At 33.7% G+C, this 24,585-nt stretch overlaps 1 protein-coding gene across 4 annotated transcripts in view; it reads left to right on the top strand.

Moving 5' to 3' along the window:
* Positions 1 to 24,585, top strand: part of GRIK2 (glutamate ionotropic receptor kainate type subunit 2) — a 341,691-nt gene that overhangs the window by 304,060 nt on the left and 13,046 nt on the right. For 3 of the 4 annotated variants that reach the window (XM_015858743.2, XM_015858741.2, XM_015858742.2), the window contains 2 exons: positions 2,682 to 2,907; positions 19,913 to 20,163. In XM_015858743.2, coding sequence (XP_015714229.1) covers positions 2,682 to 2,907; positions 19,913 to 20,163 — 477 coding nt within the window. Of the gene's footprint in view, positions 1 to 2,681; positions 2,908 to 19,912; positions 20,164 to 20,364; positions 23,830 to 24,585 lie in introns of those variants that run through there. The other variant, XM_032443244.1, reaches the window with a different exon arrangement.

Genomic DNA, 24,585 nt, shown 5'->3' with positions numbered 1-24,585 from the left:
GAGCTGGGAAACTTCAGCCTGGAGAAGAGGAGGCTCAGGGGAGATTTTATTGCTCTCTATAACTTCCTGAATGGAGGTTGTAGTGAGCTGGGGTCGGCCTCTTCTCTTGTGTCATTAGTGATAGGACTAGAGGGAATGGCTTCAAGCTGTGGCAGGGGAGATTCAAGATGGATGTTAGGAAATATTACTTCTCAAAAAGGGTGGTCAGGCACTGGAATGGACTGCACAGAGATGTGGTGGAGTCACTGACTCGGGGACTATTCAAGGAACGATTGGATGTTGTGTTGGACTTGGTTTAGTGGGAGCTATTGGTAATAGGTGAACGGTTGGACTGGATGATCTTTTAGGTCTTTTCCAACCTTGGTGATTCTGTGATTCTGTGAAATGGGCTCCTTATGCTTTTGATTGTTTCAGCTTCTTGAGTGTAGTTAGTTGAGTCTGCTGAGTTTTTCCAACTCTGGTTTTTCCAAACACAGAGAAAAACCATTTGTGATTGTATTTTACTGAATCAAATGTTTTGTTTTATTTTCTCAAATAACTATTCTGTTATGCATAAAACAAATATCTTAACTTTTATTATAGATTGTTTTTGTAAGAATTTCTAAACACCAGTTTGAATTTAAGTCACAAATAGATAGGCTGGTTTTTTGACATCAATTCTGCCTTTTAGGGATGAAAGAACCACAGAATGGTAGATATCTTGGGTAGGAAGGGACTCACAAGGATCACTGAATCCAACTCCTCACTCTGCACAGAACCACTCAAAATTCAAACCATGCTTCTGAGAATGTTGTCCAAATTCTTCTTGAAATCTGCCAGGCTTGGTGCCATGACCACTGCCCTGGGTAGCCTGTTGCAGGTCCTGACCACTCATTGGTATAAAACCTTTTCCTAACAGTAACCTTACCCTAATCTGAAGTTTTTTGTTTTTTGTTTTGTTGTTTTTTTTTTGCAACATAAGTGAAGAAATACTTATTTGTGTTCATTCTTACTTGTTTTCTACGATGGCTCTTGTGATTTTTTTTTAATTTTTTTTTTTTTTCCTTTCAGCATGCATCAGCAATGAATTTAACAGTTTACCCAAATTATTTTCTCTGCAAATTCTTTATGTTACTCAGATTATTTATATTGGCTCAAATGTTTTTGTTTGTTTGTTTGTTTGTTTTTGTTTTTGTTTTGTTTTGTTTTGTTTTGTTTTCAGTAGTGGAATAAAGATTGTATGGCAAAAAAAAATTAGATAATAATACAGGCAAAATTTTATCTGTTTGGTGCTCTTAATTCTATGGATTCACAGTATGTTCTGAAGAGGAAAATGATTTCCTCTTTCATTGTTACTAAAACCTTTTGCAGGCATTTGTACAACATTCAGTACAGGAGTAATGCGTTCATGCAGAGTTCTAGAAGTCTTCTATTTTGCTAGAATTGACACTAGAGTTAGTTCAAATGCTTGTTTTGCTAAGTCTTCAGGCAGACTGAAATAAGTCTTGGATTCTGTCCCAGAAGGGAAACAAAGTTGTCATTTTAATTTTAATTTTTTTTCTACGTAAAAGTTCTTTTCATTCCACATACACTACTAATTCTCCTTTGGGGCGATTTTATGGCTACCAGTCAGTGGAACTTCAGAAATGTTTGTAGTGTCAGTCTTTGCCTAGTATCTCCACCAGAGTGGATGGCAAAGTTACGTTTAAGATTGACATTAAAAGATGAAAGATGCCTGAAAGAGCCTGATTATACCAGTTCTCATACTGTATCTCTACATTTTATTTTCTATGCAAGATATAACTTTAATGAACATTTTCAGATACGTTTGAGTTTGGAAAATTATTAAGCACATGGTGAAAAATGTAATATGAAATGATCAGTTGTTCTAATGCCTTCATTTTATCTAGTATTTATCAACATCACACAATACTTTAGAAAAGTGAGGAAAGGTAATACATTTGTGGCTTTTTGTTTGTTTTTGAAGCCAAAGTGTAGAGAGGGAGAGACTCCTCTATACCAGTGCAACAGCAGTTTGTACCAAATTGTTGTCTCCTTTGTCTGTCTCATCTGTAACACAATAGTGCATTGCATTCAGGGAATACTAAAGCGGTAGATACATATTCAACTTTAGGACTTCTAGCTGCTAATTTTGTAATGGGAAATTAATATGACTAGAGTGTGCTAAGCTGTATATTTGTTGCCTTCTTCCTTATGACTCTTTTTCTTCATGCATTGCCATCTGTAAGTGCTTTGATTACTGCAAGATGCTACACTGTGCAGTAGGTTTTTTAGAAGTGCTCAAGAGTGCATGAGTGACTGAAATATGAGTGAGAATTTCAAATCTACCGGAACACAACTAATTCTCCTATGAGACTCACCAAGATGGTTGATGAACTTGACTATAATAAAATCCTTAATAATTTTTCATTGGCTTTAAATACTTCTTTACTTTTTCACTCTACATAAATAAAAATGCATCCAGAATGAAAAATAAATTAATGCATTTTCTAGAGCATGTGTTTTTCTTCTTTGTTTTCCACAGACAAGATGAAATATATAGGCACTTCTATGCTTGCTGTTGTAAAATCTAGCACGTGTAATGAAATATAATAGGAGAATAATGTGTAAGTTTAGAATTTGCATTTACTTTTCAAAGTGTTTTATCTTTATTACTGTTTCATCTAATATTTGTCTTTCAGAAATCCAAAATCTCCACTTATGATAAGATGTGGGCCTTCATGAGTAGCAGGAGGCAGTCAGTACTTGTCAAAAGCAATGAAGAAGGCATCCAGCGTGTGCTCACCTCCGACTATGCATTTTTAATGGAGTCAACAACCATTGAGTTTGTCACACAGCGGAACTGTAACCTAACACAGATTGGAGGCCTGATAGACTCAAAGGGTTATGGCGTGGGAACTCCCATGGGTAGGTTATATGCCAATTCATTATCTCTCTTCATTAATCTTTGTTGCTATAATAGAAAAGCTCCAACATACTGTTGCTTTCTCTACGTTACTAACATTCCTTTCATTTTCATTTCCTATCTAAAGAAAAACACAATGTATTTTATCAGCATTTATGGATTGTATTTCATAATCTAAATAGAAGGAAAAAAAAAAAAAAAAAAATCAACCCAAAACTCTCATTTGAAGAAACTGGCCATTTGTTATATGATTATTCCCTTACATGATTCCTTCCATATCCTCAAAAATAACAAAATCATCTTTCAAAGTCCTGCTACTTTTCAGTATTTTCCAAATGTTAAACTTTGTTTAGAGAATGAAGTGCTAGATTTTTTTCAAATTTTTTGGTATCAAAAGCTGATGATGTGAAGCATCTATTGTGAGAAAGCTAAACACTAAGATTCTTGAAATAAGTGGAAAGATTCCATAATGTGTAGGATATAATCTGCAAACAAAAGAAATGCTAAGTTAACTTTATGGAATATGCTTTTGCAAAACAATTCCAATTCAGTAAATATTATCTGTCAGGTGTTTCTGACTGTGCACAAAAATTTGGCTGCGAAATTAGAAGCCAACTACAGGCACTAGCTTCTAGAATCCATAGAATGAAATTCAGCAAGCACAGATATTTTGAGTTCAAACTGTCTGCAGTGACTATTGAAAGACATGAGCTGAAGATCCAGCTTTTGATTCCAGAATACATAGAAATCACTCAGCAATCCTACTTAATGTTATAGGATTGTTCAGAAGATGTTTTTGCAAAACTGGTATTTGTTCTGTTTTAAATTTATTTTTAAGGAGAATGTATTGTTTTGTTTTTAATATCAATATGCTTTATATGTTTTTTGTTGTTGTTGTTGTTGTTTTTTGTTTTCTCATATTTCTCATACTTGTTACTGATTTTATTTGTGTGGGTAAAGTTGACTCTAACATTGTATATCAAGAACATGATAAGGAAGGTTAAGTTATAAACATAACTGGAATACATTGCATAAAGGGGTATCTAGTAATATAAAACATTTCATGTATACTGTACATATTTACTGAAACCATAAAATTATTTAAATTTTAGTGATTTCAGTAATTAGATGTGTGACTGGTATCTCCTGAAGAAATTATGATTCTATTCATTTTGTCTTTGAAGAATTAGTTGCTTGGCATTTAGTTTTAATACACATACAATTATTTTTTTTTTTTAATTAAAAAAAAAACAAAACATATTCTACTGAGAAAACAATTGAATCAAAGATAAAGCCAAAAGCATACTTCTAGAGTGATCAGTAAAGATTTAGAGTGAAAAATAACCAGATGTAAAGAGACAATTATGTCTCCGTTAGTAAAACTGTCCTTTTGGCTTTGCATTCTATTTTATTCAGGGAGAGCAGGCAGTAGGAGTACGTTTCTTCATTAACTTCAATTTGTACCAAAGATGGTATTCAGCAGTTAACAATCTACAACAAGCAATAAAAAAAAAGATCAGATTTTTATGTTCTATTTTTATACTATTCAAGAGAAACAACAGAGTTGTAAAAGGGGATCTGTTAGCTGACAATTGTCTTGTAACCAAAACAAGTAAAGGACACATAGGAATCAGAGATTAACAAAGGAGGGAAAAATGAGACTTCAAACAGTAGTAAACTTAAAAAAAATATTTTAAATAAGACCTGAAAAACAAATGAGGCCCTCATAAAATCTGAATTAAGATTTTCATAAAAAATTTAAAGGTAAATTAAACAGCATTTGGGGGTTTATCAGGACAGCTAAGAATAAGGGGTTAATTCTTTCTTTGGGCACTACATGTGAAATGCTATCCAGATGTACAAACTAACATTTATAAAGATTTTGTATTTTCTGTAGAAATGTACAGTCTCAGAGGAAGGAGGCTAGATTGCATTTGCAATAGTAAAGAAAACCTTAGGAAAAAAAGCATATATCACAGTATCACACAGTATCACAGTCTCGTGCGGGTTGGAAGGGACCTTAGAGATCATCGAGTCCAGCACCCAGGATTCGAGACCTCTGTGTAGCAGAGCGGCACTTCTACCACTTGCGCCACATGGGGGATTCGAACCCTGGGCTTCTGGTGTTGCAAAGCGGCGCTCTTAACCACTGCCCCACCGGAGGCACACTATAGTACACATATATAGTGCCTCACAGAATATCTTGCAAAATATATTGCTTTGCTGCAGCAAAAAGATATTACAAAGACATGTGCAATACAAAATTAAGCCATATATTATAATTAAATTCATTACTATAGGAAAAATTAACTCCATAGTCTTTAAACGACCTTTTGGCATAGTTAAGTATTGAGTAGTATATATTATTTCATGATTATGGAAGATGCTTATAGATATGAAATTGAGTGATATCTCTTTTGGGTCAATAATTCAAAGAGTAATCTTGACAAGCACTTGAGAAACTGCAGGATAATGGATAATGATTTCACAAACAAAGCACATATTTACTTCTACTGCCTCTTTGGGAAGCTAGTTGCAAGCACATCTCTGAATAGAAAAATATGGAATTTGTTCAGATAGAGGCACCTTATGTGAAAGCTTATGATGCCATCTTCCCATGTTTATAAAAACATCTAGTTTATCTCCTGGATGAGTCTATTGAAGTGGCAGAAATATTTTCATGAAAGATCAGTTCCATAGAATACATTGTTACAGAATTTATGTCAAATAAAGTAGAATGAGTATGGTTACTTTTGCTGAACTACATCAAAGGAAGTTCCTTGATGGCTAATAGAGTAATTGTGAGAATATAATTTGCTTGAGTCCCGGAAGGTACAAGCAGGAGAGGTAAAAGTTTTTGAACAGGATAATATGCTAGTAGTTTATGATACAGTCAGCATTTGGAAAATGCAAAACCCCCAAATATGGCAGCAGCTTAGAACACTGCAGTAAAAGTTTTACATTCAGACATAGAAAATTGTATAAGATGAGGAGAAAAAAAGAAAAGAACCAATCAAACAAACAGAAAACCAAACAGCAGTTCAGGAAGTTTATGAGCATCAGTTCTTTCCACACACTGAAGAAATGAAGTCTGCTTTAATCGGTCTGGAAGTTTTAGTATTGTGAAAGCATTCCTGAAGTAAACATAATTTAGTGTGCTGAAATGTAGGCATGACATGAAAAATTGATACTGTGTACTCTGGGCACATAGTAGAACTAGTGCACACCTTTAAAATTAACAAAATTCACTGATGTTTGAAAGAGGTGTGAGGCAGCACTATATATGGTATCTTTGCTTTCAGCTTTATTTAACGTCACATATGACAAAAAATAAGCTACAGACAATGAATTTGATAAGTTACTGATGGAATGGCCTACTCTCATGATTTACATGTAAAATTAAGGTATTAGCTTTGTACATACTTGAAAACTTGCAGTTTAATGTATGAGGTATTTCTGATAATTAGCATGTAAATGTGCATTATGTACCTTAGGTATTTTCAGAAAATATATGTATTTATCTTAATGGCTGGAATTTGGCATTGGGTGAGTATACAGCTCAGCATCCAATGTTGATATTAGTTTAAGGAGGGGAAGGAGGAGAAAAACAGAATGTAAGAATGAGAGGGAGGGAAAGACAGAAAAAGTATTGACCTGCTTGGGTACACAAATAATTTTTATATTTAATGATATGTCCTATAAAGTGATAATCACTGCCATTTGTTTTAAATGTCCCATTTCTTCACCACAAATGACAAAGATATTAAACAATGAGTTTATTCCTGAATGAATCCCAGCTGAGACAAATATGTATGATACTTCCACGTACTCATGGTCTTCTGATCAAACATAACTTGTAACTTTGTCTTCAAAAAGACTTAGTATATGCAACAATATACATTTTAAGCCTTACATGAACAGACCTCATATGACTTGACATTTGGTCAACACAGTAGTGTAAACCAGACTAATAGTATGTGACAAATATTATTTTCCCTTTTGAGTATTTATTAAGATTGTTGTCTATCTGAAGTGAACCACATGAAAGATTAGAAATTTAGCTTCCATGCACTCGATATTAAGGCACTGATTTTCTACAAAGCCACTTTTCATTATTTTTTTTTTACACTAAAATAAAAAGAAACATATTATGAAATCATCTCTAGAAAAAAAAAATAATAAAAAAGCACTCCTTCTCTCTCAAGCAGTTTCATGTTATTGTTTTTTCAAAATTTTTGTTTCTTTTCAGCATGGTAGACAGCCTGTTACTTCCCGTCTTACTTATTGTCAGCTGTATTGCCCCTTATTCCTTTGTTCAACCTTGAGTACGTAAGTGGCTGACAATTGTATATGTCATAGCCACTCCATATGAGGAGATCTACTGAGCATGCATCTTTCAGACAAGGTGATAGCACAGGACAGTCTGAACATGCCAGAGAGAATGTGTGTGTATGGAGATGCACTCAAAGTAATAATTTTGACATTTTGAAAATAAAAAAAATATGGGTGTAAGCAACCCTAATAAAAAGCATTTATTCTTACTATAAAGAAATGAAAAATAGTAAGAGATCTTTGGGAAGTAAGATTTACAAGAAAATAAATGCCACTATTTGTAATTTCTCAGTTACAAAACATAGTGAGTGGGTTCTATTAAATAAAACACTTCTACTAGTTAATGATTTTTCTGTTGCTGTGATCAAACTGTTTTCTTATCAGAGCATACTGTTATTCTTATCCCTGATCATTCCATGATGATAGACTACCAATATATCCTTAAAGAAAAAGCTAGGAAGGCACATATCTTTAATATTAGTTATCTTAAAAAAAATTAAGAAAGGAAATATGAAGGTACTTCGCTGTACTTGGAAAGAAAATAATATTCTTAAGACCCAAATGAAATGAAACAGTATATTTTTGGGCCTAGATAAAAATGTTGCATTTTGGGGGGTCAACATACAAACACAATTAGCAACCAATATTTCATCATCAAACTGGATGCAATAATCTGGAAACCATATCCAAGTACTGAATTGTTTTTCATGTAAATATGTCTGCATGCTGTGTATTTATATATTTACAACAGAAAGCTGACAGCTTCTGTGATATAAACAAGTCACACCTTGTATGTCAAAAGCTTTCCAGCAGAGATGCATTGGCCATGGGCACTAGATATTTGCATAGCTACCTCAGTTCAAAGAATCGAACAAAACTTCTAGGTTTTCATGTTGTGTTGATTCAAAGGTGCCATTTTTAGTGAAGTTGTCTTTACTGTAAACCCTAATGTGCAGAGGTTTCACACTGATAGCTAAGTTGCACCATGCCACTCTCTCCCTCCTCAACAGAATATGATGAAAAATCTCAGACTAATAATAAAGGGACATCATATATCAGTTACTGTCATGGGCAAAACAGATTCAGCACAGACAGATTACTTTAATTTATTGTCTATTACTAGTAGACTAGATCAGTAAGAACTAAAGCGAGCTAATTACAGAATCATGGATTATCCTGAGTTGGAAAGGGACCCACAAGAATCATCAAGTCCAACATTTTTCTGAAAGCACTGTCCAGATTAGGCTTACTGCTAGACTTACTAGCATTACTGCAGCCCTGGGGATCCTCTTCTAGTACCTAACCGCCTGAGGATAACTCCTGCAGAGTTATCAATGGGACAGCAGTTTGTCACTTTCAGCTGCTCTCGCAGAGCTCACTGCTCAGGTTTGGCAGTGGCAGTCCCTTTGGAGCAGCTGGAGCTGGCTCTGCTCACCGATCCCATCCCTGCAGCTTCTGGCTACCAAACAATGATGTGTAAGCACTGGTTAAAACTGTGGGTTTTGTTTTGTTTGTTTTTGCAATTTTTTTTTATTTTTTTTTTTTACAATATATCTTTTCTCTTACAGAAGAAAACACATTTGTTTCTTAAAAATATCCCACACTTGCCCAACTTTTGTATGACTTCCAAAAAGTCTCTTTGTTTGACTGTTTAATGTGCAAATCACTAATAGAATACACAGATCATTTCCACACAAAACTGCATTCTATTTACTCTTGCACAGTGTAATTTAACTCAACATTTTTTACTTAGGAATTAAAATATTTTATATTTTATAAATCAGAGCCAATAATAGGGTTGTATTTCTCACTTTATTTATTTATCTTTTCTGAATTTCAGTCAGTTTCAGTTGTGTAGCAAGTAAATACAATGCTGTTTGGAGTTGCTGTGTTTTGAAGACTATAGTATTCATATAATTTCATCAGACATCGAATCTAGAAAGAGAATTTCACACTCCACCCCTTTAAATTAAAGTGTTCATTAAAAAAAAAAAAAAAAAAAAAGGTTTCCAGGCAGTAATTTATGAGCAGCTATTTCACATCTTCTCTTTGACTTCATGAATTATTCATATATATCTAAGCCATTACTAAATGCACTACAATACTGTTCCTACCCAGTGAGAAGCTGCTGGATTCAGATAGAATTTGAACAAATAGCAATCAGCAAATGTGTAACAATTAACATGTTGCATCCTATAGCACTGGAGGCCATCTGATTTATGAGTATTACTTATGTCTCTTAGGAGTGACCTAGAAAAATACTCTCAGTAAAAGTTTACCTTTCATAATATTGAAAAATTTTAGTTGATCTGACCACAGCCTTAATGAATGCATTTTACAAAAGATTTCATTACATGCCATTTTTAAAGTGTTTCCAAATATAGAAACATTTAAATAGAGGCACAGTGGGGTATATAAATTGCTTAAGAACAAAAGCTTTTAAAATACGCTTGATGTTTCAAAGACTAAGACAAATATTTTCAGAAAAGAAAAAAACAAACAAGCACAACAACAACCAAAAAAAACCTATCAAATTACTCTCATTTCCCAAATATACAGAGGGCATTTAAAAATAATTCTTTGAAGATGATTTCAAAAACCTCCTTTATTCTCTTTTCAGAATTTGTTTAGCCTGCACTCTTGCTTCATTCATCATTCTAGCCAGAGGTTTGCAGCCTTCTTTTGTAATCAACCAAAAATTAGTTTATATACAAAGCTTGTCAGTAAAGTAAAAATTGGTGTAAATGCTTTGTTAAAAATAGTACTTCAGTACCCTAGATATGTGTAGGATCTTGCCTGCTCAAATTTGTCTTGGTGTTAAAAGACCAAAGCCTTAATTTCTACACTTATATGTATGTGAAATAAATTTTTCTTTTTAAGCAGTATTTACATCCATGTTAATATTTCAAAGAAGTGCCAATGCTTTTCAGAAAAGAAATCTATTATGTTACTACATATTTAGAACATAGTGATGCTAGAGATCTTTCCTGCTCTAGGTGCATGCAGCTGTGGCAAGATGAAGTCCAGCTTGACCAAGATTAAAGTATGAAACTCCTGAAATTTTATAAAAATGAATTGAAGGTACAGTTGTCCGTAGTCAAACATAGTCAAGCATTATATGAAAGCTGCTAAAGTAGGGAACAATCTATTATTTAAGCTCTGAGTGAATGACGATATATAGTATAGTTATCCTGCAGTTAACCTGTTCTGAAGATACAGATGAGTATTTTGGTGTCAGTTTTTTGTAGCTTATTTATTTATTTATTTATTTTTAATTATTTTTCTTCCCTTTGATGCTTTTATTCTAAGAGAATATTTTCAAATTCCCTGAAAGATTTTCTGGGGGGATTCTTATTTCAGTCACTGAGCACCCATGACTTTATTTAAGTATTCCCAATGTCTTTTAGTGTTGGGAGTGTTATCAGGCCAGTCAGATTATTCTAATTCTTGCTGGTGCTCAGTTCTGACAGTTTTTGTCTTCTTGTTTACAAGATGAAGTTCTCTCCCATATTTCCAATTTCTTTCAGGGGACAGATTTGCAGAAGAGAAATGTAATTTTTTTTTTTTTTTCTCTAAAGAAGTGCTGAAAAATTAAAAAAAAGCATGCCATTTTAGTCTGTAAAATATCTGAGTAAGAAATTAAGACTGAGATTTCAAAATGAGGCATTTTGAACTGACATAGGGCTCTTGAAATTTGTAAAAACTGAAAATGATGTGAACTGGTTTAGTGACTTAAACTTGCAAATAGTTTACCTTTTTTCATGGACTGAAATTACTTTATGCCTATCTGTCTACACACTAATGAGGCCAGGTGCGCACTAGTCATAGTAGGAAGAAGTGACAGCATGTCATCTGAGATGTGGAAATGAAATCAGAGTTTCTGCATGGTTAACTATTATACTGAGTCTAAAGACAGTCCTAAGACCATTCCCTGTTCTGTGATAGCTGCAGAAGCTACCATGGATTTTTCAGCGGCAAAAAAACAATATAAAAACAAAAAAAGAAACCATTTAATTTAAAAGTTGTAAGAAGTGAGGAAAAATAAAAATCTTCAAAAATCAATTTTACATATATAAAAAACTTTTCTAATTCCCCATACCTCTCATTTATCCTATGCCAAACTTTGCAGAACTTGAGCAATGTCGTTTTCATTCGCCTTTCTAAAACTAACACTGATCACCTTACTTGACATTCCCTCCAAAACATTTGTGCGTTTGGTAGTCAGCAATCAATGCAGATCATAATTTTACACGTCTTGCTCCTGGAGAAACAAGGCAGGTTTTTTATGTTTCTGTTACCTCAGTTAAATATTGCACAATTTCATAAATTCCAAAGCATATGATTCCTTATTTTTTACATTACTTTATTTACCTATAGAAAATTTGAGAAAAAGAAAATGAATGTGCTAACCTCCATAGATTCAATTAGTGAGATCTTGCTTTGCTTCCACTCCTTTAGTAAATCAGTTGTGCCTGACCCTATTAGGTAGACAAGTCCATATTTGTATAAATATATTTGTTTAAAAACAAAAAACCAACAACGACAAGAACAAAAACAAAGAAACAGGTATGAATAGCTGAGGAACCTTTCAAAAAGCATACAAGTCTGATATTGTAAGGAATAAAAATGTAAATAATAGCCATAATATAGTTAACAATACAATGTAGCCCATACTATTATTAACATTACAATTTTTTAATCTGAAATTTCAGAAAGTTTAAATGTTTAAAAATTGTTGATTTGCTCTGGTGAATGTATATTCCTTTATTGAACCAGGAGCTGGACTCAATGATCCTTATGAGTTCCTTCCAACTCAGTATATTTTATGATTCTATGATGCCTTTGTAAAGTACTAAATCTTAACAGTTTACATTGGCTATCAATTTAATCATTCTCAAGATTTCCAACTGCAGGTATTTCCTGTTAGTTTTATACAGCACACTGGAGATAAAAGAGCTATCCTTGTCTACTTGTCTACTGTCTGTTCTAAGGTACTGGTGGGGAAAAAAAAAAAAAAAAAAAATCAATTTGTATACCATTTACTTTTTAAGTGTGTGTATATATTTATGTTTATGTTTGTATTATGCTTTCTTAGGTAAATCTTGAATAAGATATGCAATGAATACTGTGCAGTCTTTGCACTCTGAATTTCATTAGTATGAGTATAATCTTTGTCCCCTGCCTAGTTTTCAAAATCTAAAGCACTACAAAACAAAGGAAGAAACAGAGAAAATACAAAAACCAAACAGCAACAATAATAAAAGTGAAACAAAAAAAGCCCTCCTAATTTTTAAGCAATGATAACCTGAGTATCTCATTTTATTTTATTGTTAAAATCCCCTAGTTCTCTTGAAGCCACTTATTAACATCTGGCTATACAAATTGTATAGTATGAACATTTTTTTTTACCAGGCCTTGGAGACTTGAGATTTAAGCAGATCTGTCTCTGTAGGAATAAACATGAAGACATATACCATGACAGGAAACTTTTTTTCTTCTTGCCTGCACTTAGTCTGTAATTCTTCATATAGTTTATACTGTAATATTCGTCACTTTTATATGTATAAACTAGCAGTTCTTCAGTTCTTCTGTAACTAAAACAAATTAATGTATTTGTCTTCATTAGCTGAACACGCAGAATAAAAATAGATGCCTATTATTTATTATTGTGCACGTCAAAAAATGTACTGAAACTAATTTGAGAATTTCAACTGCTTGAGCAGTTAATTTATTGTTGCTGAAATGTATGATTGTGTAGCTAACATATTTGATGAAAGAATTGCACTTTTATAGTTACCTCAGTATGCTGAGTCATGGTAGGAGATAATTCTTAACATTAACAAAGGATTGCCAAAACACTCAGTTTACAGTACTTGTTGTGAGCAGACTCAGAGAAGTGGAGTTTTAAGTAGGATTTTATTGGACAGATGTGGCTGAAGCAATGACATTTTTCAAACGTCATTGTTGACATTATGGTGGTTGCAAACTTATTTATCTGCTGCACTGTCAAAGATTCATCTACTTACATAAAATGTCTCTGTTCTGGTATATCACCACCTAAACAGAAAGAAACTACTGTGTTGCATCCCAGCATGTACTGTTTACATGTTTTCAGATTTTCTTTTTCTGTAAATGTTGCAGCATCGACTCTTAATGGCATCTGTCTCACATTTCTTAAATAAATATTACTGCTCCTCTCCTTGTCCACCGAAGTCCTTTAGTATAATTGCAGTGCTTTAAGTTTATACTGAGGGACATGTGATAACTGAAGTCATACTATGCACTGCCTTTCTGAAATCTGCAGGAGTGGAGAGAGAGGGTACTGTTCTTCTTGTGGTAGAGAAAAAGTCTTAAAATGTATCTTACCTATGCGTATAAATACTTGCTGGTGAAAATAGTAGTGTGGACAAAGGCAGACTTTTTTTCCCTGTCACCTTGCACCAAGGCAAGAGACATTCTGGACAAACTGAAGAACAGTGAACAAATGAAAAAAATGCCCTATAACAGAAAATGTTTTTACAGTGAGGATGGTTGAATGCTGGAACAGGCTGAAAGTTTACCCAGAAAGGCATTCAATGTGATCTTTAAGGTCTCTTCCAAAAGCCATTATGTGAACTCAGCTGGACAGCCTGCCCTGGACAAACTGCCGTTGCTTGAGCTGCTGGGGTAAGCTAGACAGTCTTCACTTGTCAGTTCCAAATTTCTATCTTTCACAAAACTTGTATGGAAAACTTTTGCAATGAAAGTATTTCAGACTTTTTAATTATAGAATGAAGATTGTTCTCTTTGAACAATGACTTGAATTTGCACACAAAGATGTAAATATATGCTCCTGGCTGTCATTTAGTTCAAGCCAAACAAGTTACATTTTTTTGCACTTAATGGTTCCTTTGTAATGGAAAAGAAATTTTAAACTGAAAATTCTTCATAAATTTGAATTCTTCCATTCTCATCTATTCACACTTTTAAGGATAGAATTCAGAATGTTAGCTAGGATAAATTACAAGAGTAGGAGGCCTATACAATAACCAGTGTTTTTAAGCACTCTGAATATTTGAGGATTCTTATTCTCATGTGAGGAACACAGCTGAAGTCTCCTATGCCTCCATTTCCCAAAAGTCCTCCAAGAGCAGACTGTCCTGCTTCATTAATCATTTATATCATGTAACTGGGGAAGAGAAATATGCATGAAAAACAAAAGAGACAGCTTTTCTTACTTATTGGGAGGACTGTACTGGAAAAACTGTCTTGCTTCACTTAACATTGTAAAGGAAATTTGTTTTCAAAACTGAATTTCACAAAATCACAGAATGGTTGAGTTTGAAAGATATCTCTAGGTCATCTGCTCCAAACACTCTGCTCAAGTAGGGCCACCTGGAACCAGTTGTCCAGACCACATCCACATGGCTTTTGTATATGTCACATCCATTCCTTAGTGTAATACACTGATAGCTGGCCTATTCTGTACTCTTAAAAATTATCAGACTAATTGATATTTCTTGTGCAAGTGGCTTGTTTTGCATCTGAAGACATCTACTCAGAGGCATAATTTTTAGTTTTTTATTTATTTGTTTGTATATTTGTTCATTTATTATGTTGAGAGCTCAGGACATGAACATCCTTTAGTATCCAGTTGTTGAGCCTTTCTCCTTCATAAGTGAACAAAAGTCTGAAACTGAGATAAAGAAGAATCTTCTCCTTTTTTGAGTTTGCAGGAAACACTATGCTTTCTTTTGATTCATTGTTACACCGTCGTGTGCTGCTTGTTTTCTATTATTGCCAAAGAATTTCAGTCCATCAAATACACAACTACTGCAATAGCATTACTCTATGATATAGAAATAGTATTCAGTGATCCCAAGTAATGGGAAAATTAGTTGATTTTTATAGTAGATCCAGGAACTGTGAATTGTCAAAATTCCTCACTTTCTTCAGATGTTGATTGATAACTTCTGAATCCACAGGCAAGAGAGATTATACTGCCTTTTCTTTATTGTTTCTCTTTCATGCCAGTTAGAGGGGACTTTGTGCTAGGGAGAAAAACTACCTGTGACTTTCAAAATAAAAACAGTTCTTTGGAGCTAAAGTGCTTCTACTGTACTCAGTGCCCCTGAGCTGCATAAGAGAGGAAGATTCTCTCCTATGGCATGTTGTAAACTTGGCTGACAGCCTTTATTACTGAGTATGCTACATATTCCTGGAATGTGTTTCAGGACTGGTGATACATAATGCCCTACATCAGGAAGGAGTTTTTCTGTGGTTCCTCATAGGCTAAGCATCTATTCAGTTCATACTGAAAATAAATAAGTTACTGATTATGATAGTTATGTTACAATATAAAACAGTCATTCTTGTTTTCAATAACAAGGGAAACATTGCAGCAACAAAAGAGGCTATAAATTATGTAAAGCTAGTCAAATTGGAGTTTTCTGTCTAGTAAATGAAAGTTAACACATAGCTAAGAAAGTCACATGGGCACACAATTCCAGATTTCAAAACATCAAACAGTTTACAGCAGCTTCACATTATAAAATTCACCTGGAACAATGAAACAAACAATTCCCAGTTTCAACAGTTTTTAATGAGTTTGTGAAATGCTACCATTCCTTTATATACTTTGGGCTACACTCAGTTCTACAAGTCCTAGTATGTTCCAAATCCTTTTGTCTTTGATCGAAAATAAATAAATAAATGATCGGAAGATTTAATTAAATTATAACCTAGTAAGTAGTATTCCAAAGATCAGCCAGATCAGCAGGATTTCAATGCTTTAATCTATATACAGTGAGGTATCAATATATCAATGTTACGTATTCGTAAGTCATGACTAAACATTTAACTATGTACATAAATCTTTATGCGCTGAGACTTCAGGGAAGCAAACTTATCTAAATATAACTTCAGTATTTCCAAAACTTTGCTATCCTAGCCTGGTATAGATGTTTTAGACAGAATTTAATACAAATTTGTATTTACATCTTAAATTTTCATATTTAAATTATTACAAATCCTTGCAGTCCTCATTCATTTTGTTGATCATAGACAGGTATTAAAGTCTCTTTAAATTGTGTAAATAGAAAGAAGGTATTAAAATTCTTCCAGCAGAAATTCTCACTCCTATAGGCTGTAACGAAAGTGGAGTCAGAAAATAATGTATGATTTTCTCTGTGGTCCCACTAGTACCAGTGGGGATGGTTCATGAAGTCAATAGAGAAAAGAAGACAGAATACCTGGGGAAGAAATAGAAGAATAAACCCAATATTTCCACATAGTTTCTCTTTTTCTTACACAATCAATGGAAAATTGTATTTTTATCTTTTTTCTTCAGGTTAGGATGTAGTTTTAAATATCTTGGTGTCTGTATTGCTGCTTCCTGCCCATGCCCAAGTAATTCCATGCACAAATTTGTAAGATTTTTTTCAACAGTAATTACTTTCAGTGACATATGAAGTTCACATTTCTGCATATGAAAATTAAGATTACTTGTGCTTTCTATGAATCTGGCATTTTTCTCTCAAATATATATATATATATTTTCAATTTCTGCTTTATTACTTCATTCTTCATGATATTATATTTATTTTTATTTTATTTTATTTTATTTTATTTATTTATTTATTTATATGTATCTACATATGCATTTGTCAAGGAACATACCCGTTTCTGTTCACATTTTATTTTAATTCTCTGAATAGTAAATTCTCTTCAGTGAAATGTTTTGAAATAAAAAACACACAAGCAGGACACAAACTTCATTAAATACTTCATGAAATGGTTTAATTCATCTTTCACTTGTGATAGGAACAATGGTGAAAATTACCAATAGTATAAAGCCTTTTATATTTACTTCTAGACATTTTCTTTTTCTGCAAGGAAAACTTCAGTTTTAAGTGTGTAATCTGAATGCTTTGTACATATTCTCATCCACTGAACACACCGTGAAACTTTTAGCAATTTCAGGGTCTTCTGAGTTTATTTTTCCAAATATCAGCTATCTGGTTTACAGTAGACCTAACCAAGACTGTTGCAAAATAAAAATCAATGTATTTATATCATTGTGAATCTTGCAATGAATAAATGGAATTGTAAAAATGTATGCTAGTCTTTTTTAAAGGTAGAATGTTTTAAATATTTAATTTAACATCATCAGTATACCATGATGCATATCCAAAAATAATTCATACTTGTAATATTGCTTGGTTTTAAGACAAGCTAAAACAAATACAAATATTACTGTAGGAAAACCAAAAGCCTTGCAATCTGTTGAATACTTAAATATTTGTCCAAATTTTTGCAAATCACCAACAGAAAGTGATGCAAAAGTTGTTAAACTGATTCACTATTCAGATGCATGTTTTAAATACAATCCATATTAACTTAACTAGTTATAGACAGGATTATCCTGTAACCTTTATGGTTTCTACTTATGAATTCCTCTGTTAGTTCATTTTTAAGTGCTTAGAAGGGACTAGAATTTGTATTTTTATAAAACTGGACCTTAGAATGCATAAATAATATGTGAAAAATAGATGGTACTACCTATATATTGAAAACAAAAGAGTGGAAACATAATGCAAATCAGTTTAACTAGGAAGTATATTGTCAGATCAGGATGTGGTTTAAACTGAGTTCAAAATTAGCTCTCAGAAGCCAGTGTTATTTAAGTTGTGCTCTTGTTAAATATTTATAGGAACTGTAGCACTCCTCAGGCTTTTGCGAATAAATCACTTTCCATCTTTGATCTGGATGAAGACAAGTGTCAAGAGCAGGGTTTTATAGAATTTCAGATCAAGATTGTCTGAAACTGTATGACTTAGGATCCCGTGTGCACAAGAAAGCAGAAGGGAATTTGTTTTCCCTTCTCTCTGCTTCCTTATAGTCCTGTGTAATCATAAAGTAGCTCCTAGCACAGAATGTTCTTATTTTCTAAGCAGAGAGATTATAAAAACTCAAGTTCTTGCAATTTTACTTTGAGGCCAGCTCTTCCTACCTTTTATTTTGAAATAAAGGAAGAGACCATAATATTTTGTAATGAATGGTCTTTCAGTGTTTAAATTTCATACTGCCTCAGCAATCTTTTGCAATTAGTTATATTCTCTTGACAAGTTCTAGGTATGCAATAATAAATTGGTTACTTTGTGAAAGAAGAAAAAGCCTAAAACACCACCATATTTTCTCAGAATCTATAGAGTACAAAATATCCTATTAAAGTTTTCATTCAGCTCTTTCAGAATTAATGAATATATATGAAATAGTGAAATTTGTCAGCATTATCTCTGTAAAAGGATCCTGAGGTTTTTTTTTGTTTGTTTGTTTTGTTCCTTTTTTTTTTTTAAGTTATCAAATGAATGAAAATACACTGTATGATTCATCCAAAGGAAACACCATAAAAATGATAGCTAAATAGCTAGTCAGTATCACTGCTGTGACAGAAAGAAAGTGAAGAAGGATTCTTTGTAGAACTGCATTCATATCACATGAAAAAGGGGATGTTGTGCCTTTTCAACTAATCTTTCCTTTTTTTTTTTTTTTTTTTTTTTTTTCCCCTGGGATTTCTTATTCAATTTAATGGAAAATCTTTTTTGCTNATTTAAAAGAAAATTTTTTTTTTTTTTTTTTTTTTCCCCTGGGATTTCTTATTCAATTTAATGGAAAATCTTTTTTGCTGTTTGTTTTTGAAGGAGGAGAAGAAAAATGATGGCTTTGTTATTTCCTTAAATATTGCACAAATCATAGCGCAGAAAAATCAGAAAAATCACTTCTAGTTTACTCTCTATCATTCAGAAATGTAAAGCTTTCTCCATTGACGTTATTCAGTAATTGATGTAGATTTTAAAGTACTCACTGAAAAAACCTTGTGCGCCATATAAAGGAGAGCAGATGACATATGAAGATATGACATTATTCTGTGAACTGCTCTTTGAAATACTGAAACATTTTAAAACAGCAAAATTGTCACATCTTATTAAAATATTAGATTATATAAAGAAATTGCCTACGCTAAAATATGAAACATCCTTGTTATTCGGACACTTAACTTTATCTTTCTGAATGAGATGCTTGTTTCCTGGCAGTGCTAATAAGTAAGTATTTAGATGGCATCGTGTCTGACAATCTATCAAATAGACCTCTGTGGGCTTGTCCTGAAGCATAAGATGATTTGTTTCCATTTTGTAAAAAAGTATATAAATTATATAATATTATATAAAGTGCTTGTTATGTATCAGATTTGGATCCTTGGATTAGCTTTAGTGTAGCAAGCCAAAGCAACAGCCTGTAGGTTTGAGTTAAAGAAAATCTGCTGCAGCATAATTAAAAGCCTGCTGTGATTTATTAATTACTTTTTTTAAATAATACTTTTTGACTGGATTTAATAGTCTAATAGACCCTGGGCTTGACGGTGGTAGGACTTGCTTCATCAGTATTTTCTGGCTTGCAGGAAACTCCAACTGGATCAAGTTTTGCACATACATATACACTCATATGTGTGTGCAGTTTTGCATTTGTATGACCAGAGTGACCATGGTTAGACGTACATGTCTTTCTCATAAATGTTATTGGCTGTAAAGAAGTGGATATTGTTTTTTTCTGTGGCATTGCATTTATTATATTCTTAGCAAAAGTAAATTTCTTTAGAATATATAACACAGTGTATAATCCCTGTGATCTCTTTAGGTTCCCCATATAGAGACAAGATCACTATAGCAATTCTACAGCTGCAAGAGGAAGGAAAGCTTCACATGATGAAAGAGAAGTGGTGGAGAGGCAATGGCTGCCCAGAGGAGGAAAGCAAAGAGGCCAGTGCTTTAGGAGTTCAAAATATTGGAGGAATCTTTATTGTCCTGGCAGCAGGATTGGTGCTTTCTGTCTTCGTTGCAGTCGGGGAATTTTTGTACAAATCCAAAAAAAATGCCCAGTTGGAAAAGGTAAATATTGTATTTTACAATTTTATTTTTTATTTATTGTCTACATAAATTTAAAACAATTTAAAACATTTTATAGCCAAATGTATGTGCATATTGATTTTTATCATATAATACAATATTGCTATAACAAAGGATCACAGCAAAGTACCCGAAGTCTTACATCTACAGCTCTTAATTTGTGTTCAATATGTTTAATTGTAGCCAGCTTTCAGGACAAGTGACTATTTCTCCTCTTATTCAAGCCTGAAAAAAGACAGCTTTTTGCTACTGGAAGTTCACTGCAGTTAATTTTATGGATGAAGAAGAAATCCGAAACTGTAATGGGAAACAAATTAAACTACAGATAATTCTGATTTTCAAAAGACAAAACTGTAGTTCAAAGTCAAATGATAAAAATGTGTCTATAGAAATGTTCTTTCTGCTGAAGTTTATACTTGAAAAGTCCTGGTAGCATCTGGAAAATTTTACATCAGCTTAATTTTTTGAGGGTTTACTGCTGGCCATAATATAACGTTCTGTAATTTCAAAATGACTTGGTTTTGAATGTTCCAGTTTTATTTATTTATTTATTTATTTATTTTCTATACTTAACAATTTCCATTACCACAATCTTGTAATTCTGCCATTTCTTAGCTGAAATTACAAACTTTGACTAGAAAATAAGTATCTCAATATACACCCATATTTAAATCTAAACTCAAACTACATATTTCATTGCTATGACATGTTCTGAATTTTTAAAGTGGAGAGAAACTGTTGTTTTTAACTAGGTGTTTATTTATTGTTGTTCAAATTTTGAGGAGCTTGTGACCTATGGTAATTCTTATATTTCTATTTAGTAAAATCAGATGTATATCCAACAGATATATTTTTCCAGATGCTACTAGTGAATTTTTGTAACTTGAATTGTTTCTTATAAAATTTAAGTTCTGTTTTAACTTCATTTGAGGCCACCATACTTTGTTAAAGACATGTTTTCTAATACTTACAAAGGCTGTGTGGGGGTCACAAGGTCCTAACGACAGTTTGAACATGCTACTAAATTGTTAAATGACCATCTAGATCCTTTTCTTTATGATACTTCAGGCTCATTCAATTCTGTTATTGTGCTATTTGATTGTTATGTTTCTGATATGAAATTGTGAAGGAAAACATACCAAATACCTTACTAACCACATAAATCTCATAAATTTATCCATGCATATAAGGAATATGGATTTCATATGGGAACCAGTATAATTTCATTTAGATTTTCTGGACTTTTCACAGACATTTACTTAGAAAAATAGGAATGTTTTGATGATAATCTTGTAATATCATTTCTTCAGGGTAATACTTAAGGTACTTATTAATACTGTCTGAATGTTAGAATTAGTGTAAGGAAGAAGTAAATAGATGCTATTCTCTATTTAATGAGTTATTTCTCCAAGCCCTACAGTGCTGGTTTTGTGTGGAGTTTTTTGGTCTTTTTTTTTTTTTTTGATTGGTTGTTTTTTTAAAAAAAAAACTTCTAATTTTTTTGAGTGCTGGATAGAGATAGCAATAAGTGGAGGTATCTGAATGTCCTGTATTTGTTGTACCAAAAATGTTTCTTTGTAGCAACAAGTGCTGAACTAATTTCAGAATTAGGACTGAATCTGAAGCAGTTGGAAGGGTTAGGTTCTTCCACTCTTTTTTCACATTATCTCCTGTATTTCTCCCTATTCCTCCCTATTCCTCCCCATAGACTCAACTACTCTCGTCTCAGGAGGACACAAGTAAAATTTTAAACGTAGAATAAAACTGGCAGGAAATGATGCTGTAATTGCTGCATATGTCCTTCCATGTAGCACCCTCACCCACTCTTCCAGAACTCACTGGCATTCAATGAATGACTTCTGCTTCCCTGTTCAAAAGTAACAGATCACTTTTGCCTAGGAGAGAGGAGTATAGCAACAGCCAAAGGGGACAGGCAGGACAGACATCTGTCTCCAACCTCTACATCTCCTCTACTGTGAAAAGTAAATTGTGCAAATAACAAAGTGTTGGTTATCCCACAGAGATAGAGGAAGAACCTATTTTTTCTAACATTTATTTCATTCTTTTAGATGCAGAGTATAATTCTGGCATTTGTATAAAACTTGTTGGCATTTGAAAACAGGAAAGATCAAATGTCATATTAACAACCAAGGAAATGACAGAAATCAAATTACTTCAGCTGCTAAATATATGAAGTATCCTGGGATACAAATGAGCATGTTAACAAGTTTGCCTCCCATATAACATAAGAAATATACAGTTGCACTTCCATTGTGACAGTGGGGAAGCAATGCAGATTTTAGGTTTATAATCTAGATGATTTTTGAGCATTTTTGATGTCAGCTTCCATTGTGGAGTATATATGTAAACAGAAACACTGACTGGTGTGAAACTGTTTGGAGGAGTGAAATCTCAAAAGGAATGGAGCTGAGAAAAGCAGCAGACAAAATGTTGTTATTTTCTAAAGAAACTGCTACTTCTAGTAACTGAAGTGTCTCAGAGCATCCATGCTCCTGATGTGCTCAAAAATCTGAAGGAAACATAAGACACTTCTTATTCCTTTGGGAGACAAATACCAGTAACCAGAATGCCACCCAAGTATTCATGCCACCACAGCATTTTATAGACATGAAGAAATTCCTTTTTTGTTCACACTTTTCAAAAGCAAAAATCATTTTGGATGTCATCATCATTAAACTGCTAGTAACTGTTCTGTCCAGTTTGTTTGAAAAACAAGTGTCCTAATTACTAGGTATTTTCTAGAAGATCCAAATCTAATGGATGCAAAACTTTACCAAAACAATCAATCAAGCTATCAAACAAATGATAAGAATAATAACATTAAAACAATACCAGAAAAAATGTATGGACTCCATTATACTAACATTTATAGCCATTCAAAACTCAGAAAGTCATCAGCAGATCAAAGGCAGGTCTCTCTGGGAAAGAATAGCAGATGTATATTTTAATAACTTTGAACAGTTAGAAATTTCAAAAAATGTGAAATGAGACCACGGAGGAAATCTGGTCAGAGGCTTCCTAAAAATAAGATTCAAGGGTGGAAAGGAAAGGTTAAGGGAGATGGGCTCATTCAATTTAGAATGGAAAGGCTGCTGGGAGACCTCATTGTACCGTTCCAGTACTTAAAAGAAAGTTAAAAAACATGAGGGATACTGAATTTTTGCATTGTGTGACAGTGATAACACAGGAGGGAGTGGTTATAAACTAAAAGAGGGGAGACTTTGATTAGATGTTAGATGTACATTTTCTCACTGTAGGAGTGCTGAGGCACAGGTGCAGGCTACCCAGAGAAGCTGTGGGTGCTCCACCCCTGGAGGTGTTCAAGGCCAAGGTAGATGGGGCCCTGGGCAGCCTGAGCTGGTGGGTGGCAAACCTGCAAGTGGCATGGATTTGGAACTGAGTGGGCTTTAATGTCCATTCCAGCCCAAGCCATTCCATGGTTCTATGGTAAGATTCTATGATAACACATAATACTGGATTAAGAATGTACTGAAACAGCAACACAGGCAAAGCATTTGTGGAGGTATATGATTAAATAATAACAAAAAGTTTAGTTAAATTAGCTTCTATATAATATGTATTTTTAAATTATGGATTATAAAGCAATAAAAACAATATCTAAATTGACACTGGTTTGCATCTTGTATGGATTTCCCAAGGAAGACATAAACAATTGAACATCACAAATAATTATCTTCTCAGCCACACAATTAAATGAAGAAAGATCAGAGAATCATAGAATGGCCTGAGTTGAAAAGGACCACAATGATCATCTGGTTTCAAACCCTCTGCTATGACCAGACTGCCCAGAGCCACATCCAGACTGGCCTTAAGTGCACCCAGGGATGAGGTATCCACATCCTCCTTGGGAAACCTGTTCCAGTGTGTCACCAAACTTCCTCCTAATATCTAACCGAAAACTCCCCTGTCTCAGTTTGAAACTGTTCCCCCTTCTCCTATCACTATCCACCCATGTATACAGCTGTTCTCCTGCCTGTTTATATGCTCCCTTCAAGTACTGGAAAGCCACAATGAAGTGTCCCCGGGCCTTTCCCTACTCCAAACTAAACTAGCTCAATTCCTTCAGCCTTTCCTCATAGGTGAGGTGCTCCAGCTCTCTGATCATCTTAGCTGCCCTCCTCTGGACCTGCTCCAATAGCTCCACATCCTTCCTGTACGGGGGCCCCAAGCTTGGATGCAGTACTGCAGATGGGTCCTCACAAGAGCCGAGTAGAGGGGACAATCACCTCCCTCTCCCTGCTGACCACTCCTCTTTTCATGCAGCTCAGAACATAGTTGGATGCTAGACATTCTGCTGCAAGCGCACACTGCTGGCTCATGTCCAGCTTCTCATGTACCAGGACCGCCAAGTCCTTCTCCACA

Source organism: Coturnix japonica, chromosome 3 (genome assembly GCF_001577835.2).
Source record: "Coturnix japonica isolate 7356 chromosome 3, Coturnix japonica 2.1, whole genome shotgun sequence".
Classification (NCBI taxonomy): domain Eukaryota; kingdom Metazoa; phylum Chordata; class Aves; order Galliformes; family Phasianidae; genus Coturnix; species Coturnix japonica.
The sequence above is the reverse complement of the archived record's forward strand: the minus strand, read 5'-3'. Positions and strand labels throughout refer to the sequence as shown.